This window comes from Coenobita brevimanus, chromosome 76, assembly GCF_032717465.1.
Source record: "Coenobita brevimanus isolate Jiangsu-jjx chromosome 76, ASM3271746v2, whole genome shotgun sequence".
NCBI lineage: Eukaryota > Metazoa > Arthropoda > Malacostraca > Decapoda > Coenobitidae > Coenobita > Coenobita brevimanus.
The window spans coordinates 29,224,672-29,241,168 of NC_137029.1; the positions used below are offsets into that span (position 1 = coordinate 29,224,672).

The 16,497-nt window shown below is 41.5% G+C and overlaps 1 protein-coding gene across 2 annotated transcripts in view; it reads right to left on the reverse strand.

Annotated features, from left to right (window-relative positions):
- Positions 1–3,885: 3,885 nt before the first annotated feature.
- The window catches only part of Acyp2 (Acylphosphatase 2), a 32,900-nt gene continuing 20,288 nt past the window's right edge, over positions 3,886–16,497 (reverse strand). For both annotated transcript variants that reach the window (XM_080279013.1, XM_080279012.1), the window contains exon 4: positions 3,886–5,968. In XM_080279013.1, the coding sequence (XP_080135139.1) occupies positions 5,854–5,968 (115 nt within the window). In that variant the 3' untranslated portion in view covers positions 3,886–5,853. The remainder of the gene's footprint in view (positions 5,969–16,497) is intronic.

Sequence of the window (16,497 nt, forward strand, 5' to 3'; positions counted from 1 at the left end):
AGTGCTTGTAAGTGTAATTTAGTGTTGTAGTGGCTTTGGATGTGTGTGTAGACTGTGAACCATGTGTAATCGGCCCGTGCATGCCGACTGGGTGCAAGCATACTTTATAGTAAGCGACACTAGTTCAACCACAGCACCCCTTGTGTCCGCCAATGCAGTACGTGGCCGGGTGAACACTCCCAAAGTTTATTACCCTGGCGGAGCGCGAACCCTGGTTCACCCGTGTATGAAACGCACACTCTACCACGGTACCACAGAGGCTCCATATATATATATATATATATATATATATATATATATATATATATATATATATGTTGCCAGACGCCTTAATCCCGTAAGGGGTGGCCACAAACAAATTGCCTCCACGTCGCCATGTCCCCCGATATTTCACTACCCTGCTTCCAGATCACACCTCCCTTTTATATACCTCTCTACTCCATCCCTCCATCTTATCCTTGGCCTCCTCCTCCCCCCCCCGCTCCACCTCACTCACATTACACTCTCTTCATCAGCCTCTTGCTCTCCATCCACTCCACGTGGCCAAACCACCTCAATATGTTTCTCCTAATGTTTCCTATCACATCCACACCACAATGCTCCTTCACTTCCTTATGTGCCAGTCTGTCTTTCCATGTGACTCTACATGCTTCTGTCAAATAACTCATTTCCACAGCTCTCATTCTTTTCTTGTGCCCCTCCAACAACGTCCAAGCTTCACTTCCATACATCAGAGTTGGTATCACAATACTGTCATGCAGTTACTTTTTCACTTCCATGCTCACTTCCCTGTTTTTTATCACTGCTTTCAAAGACCCAGCAACCTTTCTTCCTTGCTGTACTCTTTCAAGCACTTCACTCTCTAAACTTCCATTCTTATTCATCACACTACCCAAGTACTTAAATGCGCACACATTTTCCATTTCCTCCTCATCCAACCTCACTGTACATTCAGTGACTTTATTTCTCTCGAAGACCATAACTTTACTCTCCCCTACATTCACCTTTAGATTCCATTTCTTACACACTATCCCAAACTCATCCACCAAGCCTTGCAGCGCCCCTTCGTCTTCACTTAACACAGTGTCATCTGCAAACAACAGTACAGGGAGAGTCCAAACACTGCCCTCTCTCATTAGGGCTGCTCCAACATCCACTGCTCTACCATGTATCTCTTTTATAACCCCATCCATACACAGATTGAACAACCATGGAGACATGACATCCCTGTTTCAATCCTATCTTGAAATAGAAAAATTCACTCCGTTCACTGTCCACACGCACTGCAGCCTTAGCCCTCATACATACTTTACACAGCATTCAGCAACTTCCCATCTACTCCATATATTCATAATATTTTCCACAACCCTTGTCTATCCACCCTATCATATGCTTTCTCCAAATCCATGAAGGCCGCATACTACTACTTTCCCATCTCTAGAAACTTTTCCACTAAAGACCTAAGAAAGAATATCTGATCTACACAACCTCTTCCCTTCCTAAAACCTCCCTGTTCTTCTCCAACTAATTCCTCTGTTATTTCCCTAACTCTGTCAGTAAGTATCCTACCACATACTTTTCTTATTATACTAAGAAGACAAATGCCCCTACGATTACCACACACTTCTTTTTCCCCTTTCCCATTGTACAAGGGAATAATTAAACCTGACTTCCAATCCTCCAGAGCTCTACCTTCCTCCCAGGTCAATCTGCACATCTGCCACATCTTACTATCTCTCCACCAAGCTTCAGCATTTCACCACACACTCCATCAATTCCTGGGGCTTTCCCCATTTTGAGTTTCTTCATTGCTTCCACAATTTCCTCCCTTTCCTTGGGGGAAGCAGCCTAGGTATATAGATAGATAGATTCTCACATCCTTCCTTCTCCCAGCCATTCCCCAGCCACTTATACTCGCATTACTTTCATTCTCTGTGTTCAACAATTCTGTAAAGTGTTCTCTCCATCTGCTCACTTTTTCTCCCTTCTCAACTAATAATCTACTATTTTTATCTTTCACTCCCTAACTAGCTTCTTTATCAACCTGTCTAACTCTCTTTACCTCTTTCCAAATCATTTTCTTACATTCCCTCCACTTTACATTCAAATTCCTTCTATCTCCTCATCCACTTTCTTCTAACTCTGCCTTACTAATCTTTTCACCTCTCTCTTCCTCTCTACATATAACTCTCTCTTCTGTCTCTCAACTTCCTCCACACCCCTGTTTCTCATCCACTCAGTATATGCTTTCTTCTTTTGTGCCACAGCCTCTCTCACCTCTTCATTCCACCGTGGTGTTCGTTGCACCCCCTTCCGTCTTCTCTTCACCCCACACACCACCTCACATGCTGCACAGATTTCTTTTGTGAATATCTTGCACACATCTTCCATGTCCCCCATCTGCTCTAAATCATATTTACCCAATCACTCCTCTGCTCCTCTTTTATATTCTGTCTTTTTTCCATCCCCTTGTAACCTTTTCTGCTCCTTGTAAAAACTACTTCCTCCTGTCCTTCCCTTCTTCAATTCCTCCATTTCATATCAACCTTGACTTTCACCACCAATTGGTCCACTTCCCAAACCTCTATATGCTCTTGCATCCATTACACACCTGTATATGCTCTTGCATCCACACACACATAATGTCACTGCCTTCTGTTCATTTAGTTCACCACCCACCCTTCTCATCACTCGCCATGTACATCTGTGGATCATATTGTCTCTGAAGAGGGTATTAGCTATCACCAACCCCCTCCTGACACAAATGTCCACTAGAGCACTGCCATTCTCATCCACTTCTGCAGGCATGCCATTCTCATCCACTTCTGCAGGCATGCCATTCTCATCCACTTCTGCAGGCATACCTCACTCACCCACTACTGCATCCACCTTCACATTCCCTACTTTTCCATTCATATCTCCAATCAAAAACTCTCTCTCATTCCTTTCAAACTTTTCTATGCATGCTTTCACATTTGTCCGGAACTCTTCTTTCACTCTGCTTGCACGATCTTGCGTTGATGCATATGCACACAATCTCCCACATTTGTAGTCCAACTTTTAATCTTACCCACACAGTTCTTGAGCCAACTGATCCATACTCTCTTGTATTCTCCTTTCCATCTCTTGCATACAACACTACACACTCCTTTTGCCCTGTCATTCTCGCCCACTTCCATCCATATACCTCATCCATACTCTCATTCTCTCACACTCTCACCACTCCATTTAGTTTCAGTTAATCCACATATAACCACTTTTGCACCTTCAAGCACCTGGACAATCTCTCTCTTTCACTATTATTTGCATCCCTTACATTCTATGTCACAATCCATACCATGTCCTTTGTTCAGTCCTTAGTTGTCACCTGTTGGTCAGTCCTGGTCTGAGGCTTCTTGTTCAATTTTCAGTTAGTTGTTTTCTGGTGAGGGGCACTAACCCTCCACCAACCCACTTGTTGTCACATAGGAAACACATGTTAGTTAGTTATAAGGTTACCACCCAGCGTTGTAAATGATTTCCTAGTTTACAGGAAATCATTTGGCTTGCCCTCCAGTGTAAAGCTACCCTAAAAACAGAATACCGCTACACTAGGCGGGTGGATATACTGTATATAAAATATATATATATATATATATATATATATATATATATATATATATATATGTAAATGTATGTACAGTATATATATATATATATATATATATATATATATATATATATATATATATATATAAATGTATGTACAGTATATATATATATATATATATGTACTGTACTGTACATAATTATAGAAAGGATAATGCTGGATCCAATGGGTTACAGTGTTGTCGTTACCTCCATTACCTCTTGAATTCAAGATCAGAGGTTATGGAAAAATCAGTCTTAAGTGTTATTGTAACTGATATTTGATGCATTCATAACTTATAAATCACTGGCATCATCAATGATAGAATACATATAAACCATATATTTCAAGATCACATAAATCAAAAAATAATCTTCAAATTGAACAAGTATTGACCAGATTTCCTAAACTGACACTACATTCTTTTTTGTTATCATAGTAGGAAAACTGAGAAAAAGAAGTTTAGGTACAATTACAATGTTAATTTTAGGTATCCTAAAACTCCTTTGTGATCAGGAAAGAATCATCATCATCATCTTGACCCTTTATGTATGCTAAAATATTGGTATCAATAATATGAATGATCGATCAATGATGCAAGTTAACCCCTAAAGACCGCATTTTTCTGAGGTTGTTCCACTCGTCGCAATTCGGGGTTGAGTTTCCAACTTTTATCGAGGTAAAATTTTTTTTTTACATATTTGAAGGATTTGCATTTACACACCTGAAAATGCCAATCTCAGTCACCTAGGCCTGATGGTTACCGCAAAACTGCCTGTCAAAGATGACAAAAGTCCCCCCTCACAGTAAGAGAGGAAACCAGAAAAAATTGACGGAAACCTAATTTTCGCTAGAGAACCTTTCAATGCAAAATATGTTCCTATTGATGGAACTAGGTGTAACAGTCAGCATGGTTAAAAAAAAAGAAATCTAAACTTGAAAAACTCAGCAAAAAACAAATTTTTACTTAAGAACCTTACCAAATTCATTGAAATCAACGTAAAATATGTTTCTATTGATGAAACTAGGTGCAGGAATCAGCATGAGGGCAAATAACCTTACAAAAATTACCTTACTAAAAACTTAAAATAAACCTTTCTAGACATCAATCAAAGCCATCTGGTAAGGACTGGAAGTGGATCACACAAAGGAAATTACCATGTCATATTCTGGACACAGACTAGCGAGGGAGTGAGGTGAAGGTGGGGTGGGGGGTCTCACACGGGGAATGAGACATACCCCCACTGCGGGGGAGAGGTGGTGTGAGGGTAATTTTGGTGAAAGTAGACAGACACAGGCTGATCATGGCAGAGAAATTACCGCATCATATTCAAGACAAGAGGATAGGGAGGGAGGGAGATGGAGGTAGGGTGGGAGGACTGAGGCGGGGGTCGGACATACCCCCAGTGCGGGGACAGGTGATGCCACGGGTTATTTTGGTGAGAGTAGAGACACAAGCAGCTCATGGCAGGGAAATTACTGTGCCATATTCAGAACAAAAGATAGGGAGGGAAGAAAATGGAGGTGGGGTGGAGACCCTCGTGTGGGGGTGCAGGGGGATAAGACACCCCCCCAATGCAAGGGAGGTGGTGTGGGGGGTATTATGGTGGGAGGAAACACACACAAAGCATCACAGCGGGGAAATATCCATGTCATTCGATATAAAGGGAGGGGAGAGGGGAGGGAGGTGGAGGTGAGGAGGGTTCAGGGTGGAAGGAGGGGGGCACGAGACACCCCCCTATACGATATTGTGGTACTGGTAGGTAGTTTGGGCAGGAGGGGACAGAGCGGGCTGTATCCAATCAGCCAGAGGGAGGTGGATAAGTGGCTATGGGGGGTCCCCCCACATACCTGGAGAGGGGATGAGATCTTCATTCCCACCAACTCATCCCCTAGTTCTGATTGGGAAGGAACCATTTATGTCATAAAAGGGGCTGGCTTAGTGCTTGGCAGTTTTTGACGGACCTTCTATGATCGTCAGCCATAGGACTCTACGTGGCAAATTTGCAAACTGACGATCGTCAGTCATAGTACTTTAGGGGCTAACTATACTGTGCAACAAGAGGAATAAATATGTATTACATATACAGTATTAAATAAATTTTGATACTGTACATAAACATGATCTCTGGATAACAGATATGTACTGTATGCAAGACTATACAGTACTAATACAACACAGATGACTTCACATTACATATACAATTAATCACAGATCTGCTATTCTAGTGTTTAATTGAAAAAGATTTGAATGTGTATTCTTTAATTTCCTTTTCATTCTTGAATTCCGCCTTATCAATACGTGAACTTGGGCTTCCAGTAGTTCGCAGCCAATCTTTCCTGAAAAAAATACACCTATTAATTTGATGGAACATACCTGTACATCAAAATATTATGCACACACAAAGTACCAACCACTTATTTATTCCAGCAAAGTATCAGACTACTATTACAGGTATACCTCGATATACGGTACCCCTAGATGCAATACCCTGGCTTAACGATGGGGACAGAAATACCATCATACCCCACCTTACGATGGCCAAACCCCAGTTTAATGATGAGTTTTTATTCTTTTCTTTTTTTACTGATTTTGATATTTTAGACTAAAATTCTGTGTTTAGGCTGATTTATGAACTGTTTTTAGACTTAGATTAATGTGTTTTAGCCATAGGTGGGGGTGAACTTTGTCATTTTGGGGTACAGTTTACTAAGCTTGATTTTTTCCAGACTTATATTTGATGATTTTCAGATTTTATTTGTTGGTTTTGGTGAGTTATTTACAGGTGTTAGGCTTAGGTTAGTTTTTTTTTTACAGCTGTTAGGCCATTTAGAATGGCTTTAAACTTGTTTTTGGACTCATTTGTGTGCATTTAGGACTTGGTTGGGGGGGGGAACTCAAGGCTCAAAAATGCATCGCTATATTTTACATGTTAAATCTACCCCAATATACAATACCCCACCTAACGATGGGTTTTTACTTAACCAATTACATCATTAAACCGGGGTATACCTGTACTCAGAGCTGGATAACTACTTCCATTAACTGCGATGGTCGAAACATTACCTGGTCAGTATAGTGTACTACCTATCATCATCAGCAGAAGCGGCATCATGAATACAGTCACTGTGGTCTAAAGGGTCACAGCCAGCACACGCCATCAACTTAAGTGTTGAGCATTCACTGCCATCTAAGATCCATTGGTTGATGTCAGGAATGGCAAATGATCACAAATTCTTCTAAATAGGGCTCAAAGAATTGAATGCAAACCAAAGAACTGCATTACTATCATCATATCATCATGAGCAGCTCATGATGACCTCACTGCTGAATATCTCCACTAGGGAAGGGTCATCAGTACACATATTTCGCCAGACTAGCTTAGGACAGTATGGCAAGAACATTGGTGGTGTCTGGACACCAACTCTTTAATGCAGTTACCCCACAGCAACTCAATGCAGACCTTACCATCTTGACAATGTACAGTATAAAGCAAATGCTTGACAAACTGAGCTGCCACAGAGCAAATAATGCTCAAAGTCTGTTATGGCATCAACACAACTCTGCACCCAGTACAGTACTGAACTGTACTGCATGCGGTGTTACAGAAGCTGTTAACCTGTGGGTTGCGAGCCACAGCTCATGCTGGGATGCACTGCATTGCGAGCCACAGCCCAGGCTGTGCTAACCTTCCAGTGGCCGTGCATCACTGCTCACTACTCCACCCCTACACTTACACATGGCGCTACACAAAGACAGAGAGAGAGATTTTTTTTTTTTTTTTTTCACCAGATGATGCCTGGATGTTTATCTTCAAGTTTAAAATAAAAACTATTTTATTTATTTATTTATTTTTTTCATTTTTTCACTACTCCACCCCTATGCAAACTTACACATGGTGCTATGCAATGACAGACATAGAGAAATTTCTTTTCACCAGATGATGCCCTTGATGTTTTTCTTCAAGTTTAAACTTTTTTTTCATTTTTTTTTTCATTTTTTGCACACCACGGAGTGGTATAAAAAAAGGTAACTGTACAATCCATCGGTTAATTGGTATATGGAGTACTAACTTCCACTTGATGCAGATCTTGATTGAAATACAGAATACATTTTTTCATACACTGTACATATATACTCTTTCAAATTCACTTACTGTAAGATCCACAGACATCCCAAAATTCATATACAAAACCAATGTAACAGAAAAATCAGTACTAGTAAAAACAATACCTTTGCTTAGCTGAGTTAGCATGGTCAAGGTATGATAAATAAAGCTCTGTGGCTAGAGTGAGGAGTGGTTGGAAGAGGTTCAGGGAGCTGTTGGCTCTCCTGACACTGAGAGGGCTCTCTCTACATGCTGAGGGATCTTTGCATGCATAATGTGTTAGAAGTGTAATGCTGTATGGTAGTAAGACCTGGGCAGTAAAGGAAGAGGATATTCACAGGCTCAAAAGTACAGAAATGACAATGATTAGGTGGATGTGCAGCGTGTCCCATATGCAAGGCCTGGGGGGCACTAGTTTAAAATGGAAGAGCTAAGAGGTAGGATGGGACAGGAATGTATTACTGTTGTGATGAAGAGAGATAGATTAAGATGGTCTGGGCATGTGGAAAAGATGGGGGGATGATAATTGAGTGCAGAAAGTGAAAAGTGTTAATGTTAGGGGTTGGGTTGCGGGGTATCTGGACAACTGCCCCCTGGACAAGTGCGCCCCGGACAACTGCCTCCTGGACAATCGCCCCTGTAGGACAACCGCCCCCCCGAAACAACTGCCCCACCGGGCAATTACCTCCCATTAAAGATTAGGTTAGGTTAGACACTTGCGACCATTTGTACAGTGAATCGAGTGATATTTTGCGGAGACAATTGTCCGGGGGGCGGTTGTCCTATGGGGGCGATTGTCCAAGCGGCAGTTGTCTGGGGGCAGTTGTCTGGGGGCAGTTGTCTGGGGGGCAATTGTCCAGGGGGCAGTTGTCCTAGAACCGGTTGCGAGAGGTAGACCGAAAAAAAGACCTGGGACGAGGTCACTGAATGTGACCTAAGGGTTAAGAGGCTGAATGGAGAAGCTGCCAGAGATTGAGAAACATGGACAGACACCATTAAGTGACAAAGGCCAACACATGCCAGCATGTTGGAGCCTTCAAAAATGAAACTAAACAAACGACTGGCATATTGTTTTTTTGAACACATACATACTTTAGCTATTTCCTTCACAGTACTCCCCTCCTGCATTCATATACTTCTTCCAAAGCTTGTGCCATCAGCTGATGCATTATTGGAACTCTTCATTCCTGATGAGGGGCATAGGAACCCTGGACTAGGAAAGCTGATCTTGACATTTAAGGTGAGAGTAACCAGCCTCATTCATCCCTGAGTGGCGTTACTTTAGCAATAAACCTCGACCATCCCTTGGAAATAAACCTTCACCAGCTCAATCTGACTGGAGTGCCATAATTACCCACTAAACAATCGGGCACCATAATTTGGTTATATGGATACCACCCAGCATAGTAAATGGTTTCCTGGTGTACAGGAAACCATTTGGTCTGTCACTTGGTGTAGAGTCACCCACAGGCAAAAGGAAGAGGAAAGAATGAAGGAAAGAAAGACTGAAGAGGATGGAAGGAAAGATGGAGAAGAGGAAAGGGCAGACACCAGAGAGCAGCACTACATCAAGTGAGTGGATGGTGAGTGCCACCACCTACCACAATGAATGAATGAATGATTTCCTGATCATCTTCAAGATGCTAGTAATTCAAACTAAATGTCTTCAATCAAGTTAAAACAGCGTCCTTTCAACATGAGCTTCAGTGTGGAAAACAACCACATATTGATTGTGCTGAGTCTGGTAAATAAAGGTACCATGAAAATTTCTTGCTTGGCCAAGAACTGCTGGGTAATAAGTATTATGTAGGCAAGCATATTGCAATGGTGAAGCAACCACCTGCCATTCCACTTCTCATATAGTTTGCATTTTACAGCTTCACATAAACACTTGGTACTGGAAGGGATGTCATCATGTGGTGGCACTCATATAACTGGACAGCTCAAATGCCTAGTTATCCAAATGTCCCTCAATTCCCTCTCCATTCCCAAGTGGAGGATGGTGGACTGCAGCAGAAGGGCAATTTATACCTGCAGTCCACTGAGTTCACACTTCAGATGAACCTGGAGCCACAACTACTACTTTCACAGAAATATATCAAAACTTCCAGAAAGAAACCTGTATTAATAGCTGCATACTGTATCTGAGGAGAAATTCTGTGATAACAATTCCTTCCATGTCAAAAATCTGAGCAGCATGACCTTCACTTGTCTGAAATTATGAGCTTTTTTAAGCCTTAGTGCTACTGATGGCTTACAGGCAGCTCTGTAGTTTGGTCTCTGTGTTATAACCATAAACTCAGATTTCCTTCCCCGTTATGACCTTGGATACAAATGTTGGATAAGATGCACAATCATCAATCAGGCTGGTCGTGTGAGGATGTGTGGAACAAACTTAAGTGACAAGGCATATAGTTTGCAAATCATATATGCTAATATGGCTTGATCTGAATCAAATAGATTGGCTCCTTCTTCCATTTCATGGGCTGTCACATGGGTCTACAGTGATGAGAGCCTTGATTTGAAAAATGCTATCATTTTTTTTTTCTTTTTAATGCTGACTTTTAATGGATGACTACTCCATGCCTCATACATCAGCAATTCATTGTCCTTCCAAAACCAATCAAATTACAGTATTCAAAAACAGTAATCTTGCTCACTGCTTCATCTCCAAACATTCTTAAAATCAAAAGTTTGGACTGTCGACATGCCAAACTCAAAAGGAAGGTTTTATGTTTGCATATTGTTCCAACTGTAACACCTTCCCATGTGCTATGAAAAATTGACTGTGGGTAGGCCAAATAACCCAACTCCCACCCTTGCTGTGGTACAGTCGCACATGGTACTGACTTCTGCAATATGGCAATTATGTAAGGGGGCAGCCCTGCAGGAGTGGCTGCTTGCCTGCAGTTGATGGGCCTGTCCAGCCAGACAGATTGGGGTTGATCAGCAACAATGGTGGCTGATTTATGACAAGCAATTCTAATTTATCCTCTTTAAGGATAAACTGGTTATGCTACCACAGTCTGGCTATCTAATGGCAGATGACCTGCTTACTTCTTCATCTATCTACCTATTTATTGCCAGACGCCTCAATCCCGTTCAGGGTGGCCACAAACAAATCGCCTCCACGTTGCCCTGTTCCCCACCATTTCACTGCCCTGCTCCCAACTCACACCCCCCTCTCTCATATGATAGCATTAAAAAAAAAAAAAAAAAAAAATGTACACCGTGAAGCCATTTACCACGCTGGGTGGTAACCACATAACCAAATACTGTAATGGTGCATGGCAGTTTAGTGGGTAATTAGGGCGCTACAATTGCACTGACCCTGTGTAGGTTTATATCCAAGGGATGGTTGGGGCTATTGCTCATGTAATGCCACTCTGTGATGAGTGAAGCTGGTCACTCTCATCTTAAATGTCAGGACCAACTTGCCTAGCCCTGGGCTTCTATGCTCCTCACAGAGCAACACAATTAGGTTATGTATATATAGATGTGCAGTATGTAAAAAAAAAAAAAAAAAAAAAAAAAAAAAAATGAGGACCACAACTATACTAGGCCATCACTCTAACTGGGGTATTCTAACAACTGGCTTGAAAAGGATAAAGAAATAACTACTGTAGATGGTTTCCTCACTATAAACTATGGTGTGGCTCATGTATTTATGTGGATGCCTAATGGATTGACAGAAAAAAAAAATGCAAGTGATGGAAAACTAAGGTCCCAATGAACACTAACTGAATAATTAAACATAAAAAAAAAAAAAAAAGGCTAAAAAGCTAAAACACAAATCCAGTCAGGCACACTCTCACACTTCTCTACAGATTACACACATCTTTATAAAGATTAATCATCATCATCACCTTGACCTCTAAATCCCACCTAAGGATGCACTTCACATTAACTGCCAAGGAGTCAATCTGTTAACTATCAAGCAAAAAAAAAAAAAGAGGGGAGGGGGAACTAGACCCATGTCACATACTCCTCCATACAATATTCATACAACCAATCAGTCCTCTGTCAGTTCCCTTGCCTTATCAACTTCATAATCTCACTTTCTTGCACATTCACTGACCAGATCCATCCACCTTCTTTTTGACCTAATATGCTTCTTTCCACCTTCAAAGTAACTCACATATACCTTTTACACTATTTTATCTACATCCATTCTCTCCATATGACTGAACCATCCAAGCACTCTCTTCAACCCAATCACAACACGGTATTAGGATGCTACACTCCACAAACACTCTTCTTACAGACCTTACACAGAGAGTTTTTGATGGTATCAATTTAGTTAGGCCACCACACAGAACACTCCTAGTCACACTGGACATTAGTAAAGCTTTTGATGCCATCCCCCCCCCCCCACAACCTCACAAACAAAATATTCAACACAAACATGCACAATAAGGCAAAAAGATGGCTTGCAAACTATTTAGCAGGCAGATGTGCACATGTAACATTTGCCGGTCGGTCATCGAACATCAGGAAGTTTACAAATGGCGTCCCTCAAGGACCTGTTTTGTTCCCTACATTCATTAACCTATAAACACATGACATACCCACACCCCACAAATACACATAGCTTCCTATGCAGATGACATAGCACAAACATGTACACACCAAAATGCAAACACAGTTGCACACATCCTCCAACCTTACCTCAACACACTACATGAATGTTTCACCACAAACAGACTCAAAATAGCCCCAGCCAAATCTATAGTGACCCTTCTCACATACTAGACAGCAGAACATAGTCACACTCCACACCTTACCATAAACAACACCTCCCTACCACACACACACACACAAAATCCATCTTGTCTATCTTTTGCCAGACGCCTTAATCCCATAAGGGGTGGCCACAAACAAAACGCCTCCATGTCATACTGTTCCCCGCCATTTCATTGCCCTGCTCCTAGGTCATATCCCACTCTCTCATATGCCTCTCCACTCCATCCCTCCATCTCATCCTTGGTCCCCCCCCCCTCCCTTTCCCCCTATCCACTTCACTCACATTCTTTTTGTCAGTCTCTAACTCTCCATCCTCTCCACATGGCCAAACCACCTCAATGTGTTTCTCTTAAAGCTTCCTATCACATCTACATCCACACCACAATGCTCCTTCACTTCCTCATTTGTCAGTCTGTTTCTCCATGTGACTCCACATGCTCCTCTCAAATAACTCATTTCCACTGCTCTCACTCTTGACTTCTGTCCCTCCAACAAGGTCCAAGCTTCACTTCCATACGTTAAGAGTTAGTATCACAATAATGTCATGTAGTAGCTTTTTCACTTCCATGCTCTCTTCCCTGTTTCTTATCACTGCTTTCAAGGAACCAGCAACTTTTCTTCCTTGTTGTATCCTTTCAAGCACTTCACCCTCTAAACTTCTATCCTTACTTATCACGCTATCCAAGTACTTAAATGCACTCACATTTTCCAAATCCCCCTCATCCAACCTCACTGTACATTCCCTGACTTCAGTTCTCTCGAAGACCACGACTTTACTCTTCCTTACATTCACCTTTAGATTCCATTTCTTACACACTGTCCCAAACTCATCCATCAAGCCTTGCAGCTCCCCTTCGTCTTCACTTAACAACACAGTATCATCTGCAAACAACAGGACAAGGAGTTTCCAAACACTGCCCTCTCTCACTAAGGCTGCTCCAACATCCACTGCCCTACCTTGTTTCTCTTTTATTATCCCATCCATATACAGACTGAAAAACCATGGAGACATGACACATCCTTGTTTCAATCCAACCTTCAAATAGAAAAATTCACTCAGTTCACTGTCCACACGCATTGCAGCCTTAGCACCCTCATATATACTCTTCATGGCCTTCAACAATTTCCCATCTACTCCACATATTCTTTATACTTTCCACAATCCTTGTCTATCCACCCTGTAATATGCTTTCTCCAAATCCATGAAGGCCATATATGACTTCTTTCCCTTCTCTGGAAACTTTTCCACGAAAGACCTAAGAATGAATATCTGACCTACACAAACTCTTCCCTTCCTAAAACCTCCCTGCTCTCCTCCAACTAATTCCTCTTTTATTTCCCTAACTCTGTCAATAAGTATCCTACCGTAAACTTATCCTATTACACTAAGAAGACAAATGCCCCTGTGATTACCACACACTTCTTTTTCCCCTTTTCCTTTGTACAGGGGAATAATTATACATGAATTCCAATCCTTTGGGACTTTACCTTCCTCCCAGGCCAATCTGCACATCTTCCACATCCATTTTACTACTCTCCCCCAAGCTTCAGCATTTTGCCACACACTCCATCAATTCCTGGGGCCTTCCCCATTTTGACTTTCTTCATTGCTTCCACAACTTCCATCCTACTGATTTCTTCCTCTCTTCTCACATCCCTCCTTCTCCCAGCCACTTATACTTGCATTACTTTCATTCTCTATGTTCATCAATTCCTTAAAGTGTTCTCTCCATCTGCTCACTTTTCCTCCCTTTTCCATTAGTAATCTACCATTTTTATCTTCACTCCCCAGCTAACTTCTTTGGCACCCTGTCTACCTCTCTGTACCTCTTTCCAACACATTTTCTTACATTCCCTCCACTTCACAGTCAAGTTCCTTCCAAATTCCTCATCCACTCTCTTCTTACTCTCACTTACTAATCTTTTCACCTCTCTCTTCCTCTCTACACATAACTCTTTCGTCTCTCAACTTCTTCCATGCCCCTGTTTCTCATCCACTCACTATATGCTTTCTTCTTTTATGCCACAGCCTCTTTCACCTCTTCATGCCACCAAGCTGTTTCCTGCACCCCATTTCTTCTTCTCTTCACCAGACATGGGGTAATCGTAATCGATTGTAATCGATTACAGACTTTTGTGTAATCATAATCGATTACTGTACTTAGGCATTTTTTCAAAGTAATCGCAATCGTAATCAATTACTCTCATGTTGTAATCATTATCATGGCCACTTTTATGATTACAAGGGCCCAGATAAGTTATCCTTCCATAAATACTCGTCAAGAATAAAATACTGTAGTTCAGTGTCAGTCAAATATACACCATAAAAGTCCATAAGTAATATGAAAACAACAGTGAATTGTAGGTTATCACTTAGGAGCTTCCATATAATATCCTAAGCTAGAGTAATATCACCTGGAGAGATCTCTGTTTGTAGAAAAGTTAATAGAATGAAAGGGCCAAGGACAAAGTAAAGAAAAGTCTCGGTGCTTGAATTATTATAATACATTTGTAATGCAAATTGGCAAAAAAATAAAGGAACAACTTACTGGACATAGCACTGTACAGTATATTTTTATCCAGACTAACAGTCGCCATTGGTTCTGCAGAGCTTAACCCTATGTTTTTCCTTACGCAGGAAATTCTTATTAAAATTATTTGCATATAAGATATATATCCCCAGGAAATATCAGTTTTATATTACTGGACGATGTTTTTGCTTTTAAAAACTACAGTAACTTGAGCTATTAGCTTAATCAATGTCAGGTATAAAAGAAACGTGCTCATCATTATGTAGTGCATGACAGTACGTGTAATCATGATTGTAATCATGATTACTTCTTATGTAATTGTAATCGATTACTCTTACTTTTACTGTAATCATAATCGTAATCTGAAGTTTGCAAAGTAACTGTAATCGTAATCAATTACAATACCCCTGTAATCGCCACACGCCTGCTCTTCACCCCACACACCACCTCACATGCAGCACAAATTTCTTCTGTGAATATTTTGCACACAACTTCCACATCCCCCATCTGCTTCAATCCATATTTACCCAATTGCTCTTCCACTTCCCTCTCATATTCTGCTTTTTCTTCCATCCTATTGTAACCTTTCCACCCTCCTTGTATGCACTACTTCCTCCTGTTGTAACATACAATAAATCAATGTCATTTAAACAACACATCACAAATATTATAAATAAACACCAAGACTCAATGCCCAAAGGTCACATGCCCATACAACACTCGGACACAACAAAGAAAAACACTACCACAGTATTCAAACAATATATACGTTCAGTGATGAACTATGCAAGCCCTATTTGGGCTTCTAACCTCACTGAAACATGCTACAACACCCTACAGACCTTACAGAACATGGCCCTAAAAATTATCACAGGCTGCACAGCTACTACACCTACAGAGCACCTACACCAAGAAACCAAAGTCCTCAAACTCAAGGATCATCTAGACATGAGAGAGACAAAAATTCTTGCTGCAGCCTCCACAAACCCACACCATCCACTACACTACATGGCACCACATCCACACATACCAAAGAACATCAAAACAACACCCAGCACACAATATCATACACAAATACTGACATCTCTCCCCCCTCGCCTGCCTCAAACCAGCCTCCAAAACCATATCCATGCTCAAATCAGCCACTGCTCCATTCAGTCACTCAAAGACAACACACAGCTACATGCATGGCCGCCTGATATCCACCCTTCTGAATTCTCCCTCCCTCGTGAGGACAGGGTCCAACTGGCCAGGATGAGATATGGACATCATCTAGCCCTCTTGAGTTATCAGAAGAGGCTGGATGACTCTGTTGCTGATGCCTGTACAGGATGCAACACAGCACCCCATTCTATTAAGCACATTATGGAAGACTACATTCCACACAATCACCTGCGCCAACAACACAATATACACTCCTTGAGAGCTCTGTGGGAAAGCTCGGTCTCGGCCGTCGCCTTCCTTAGGGACTTGGGGCTGTTTGGCC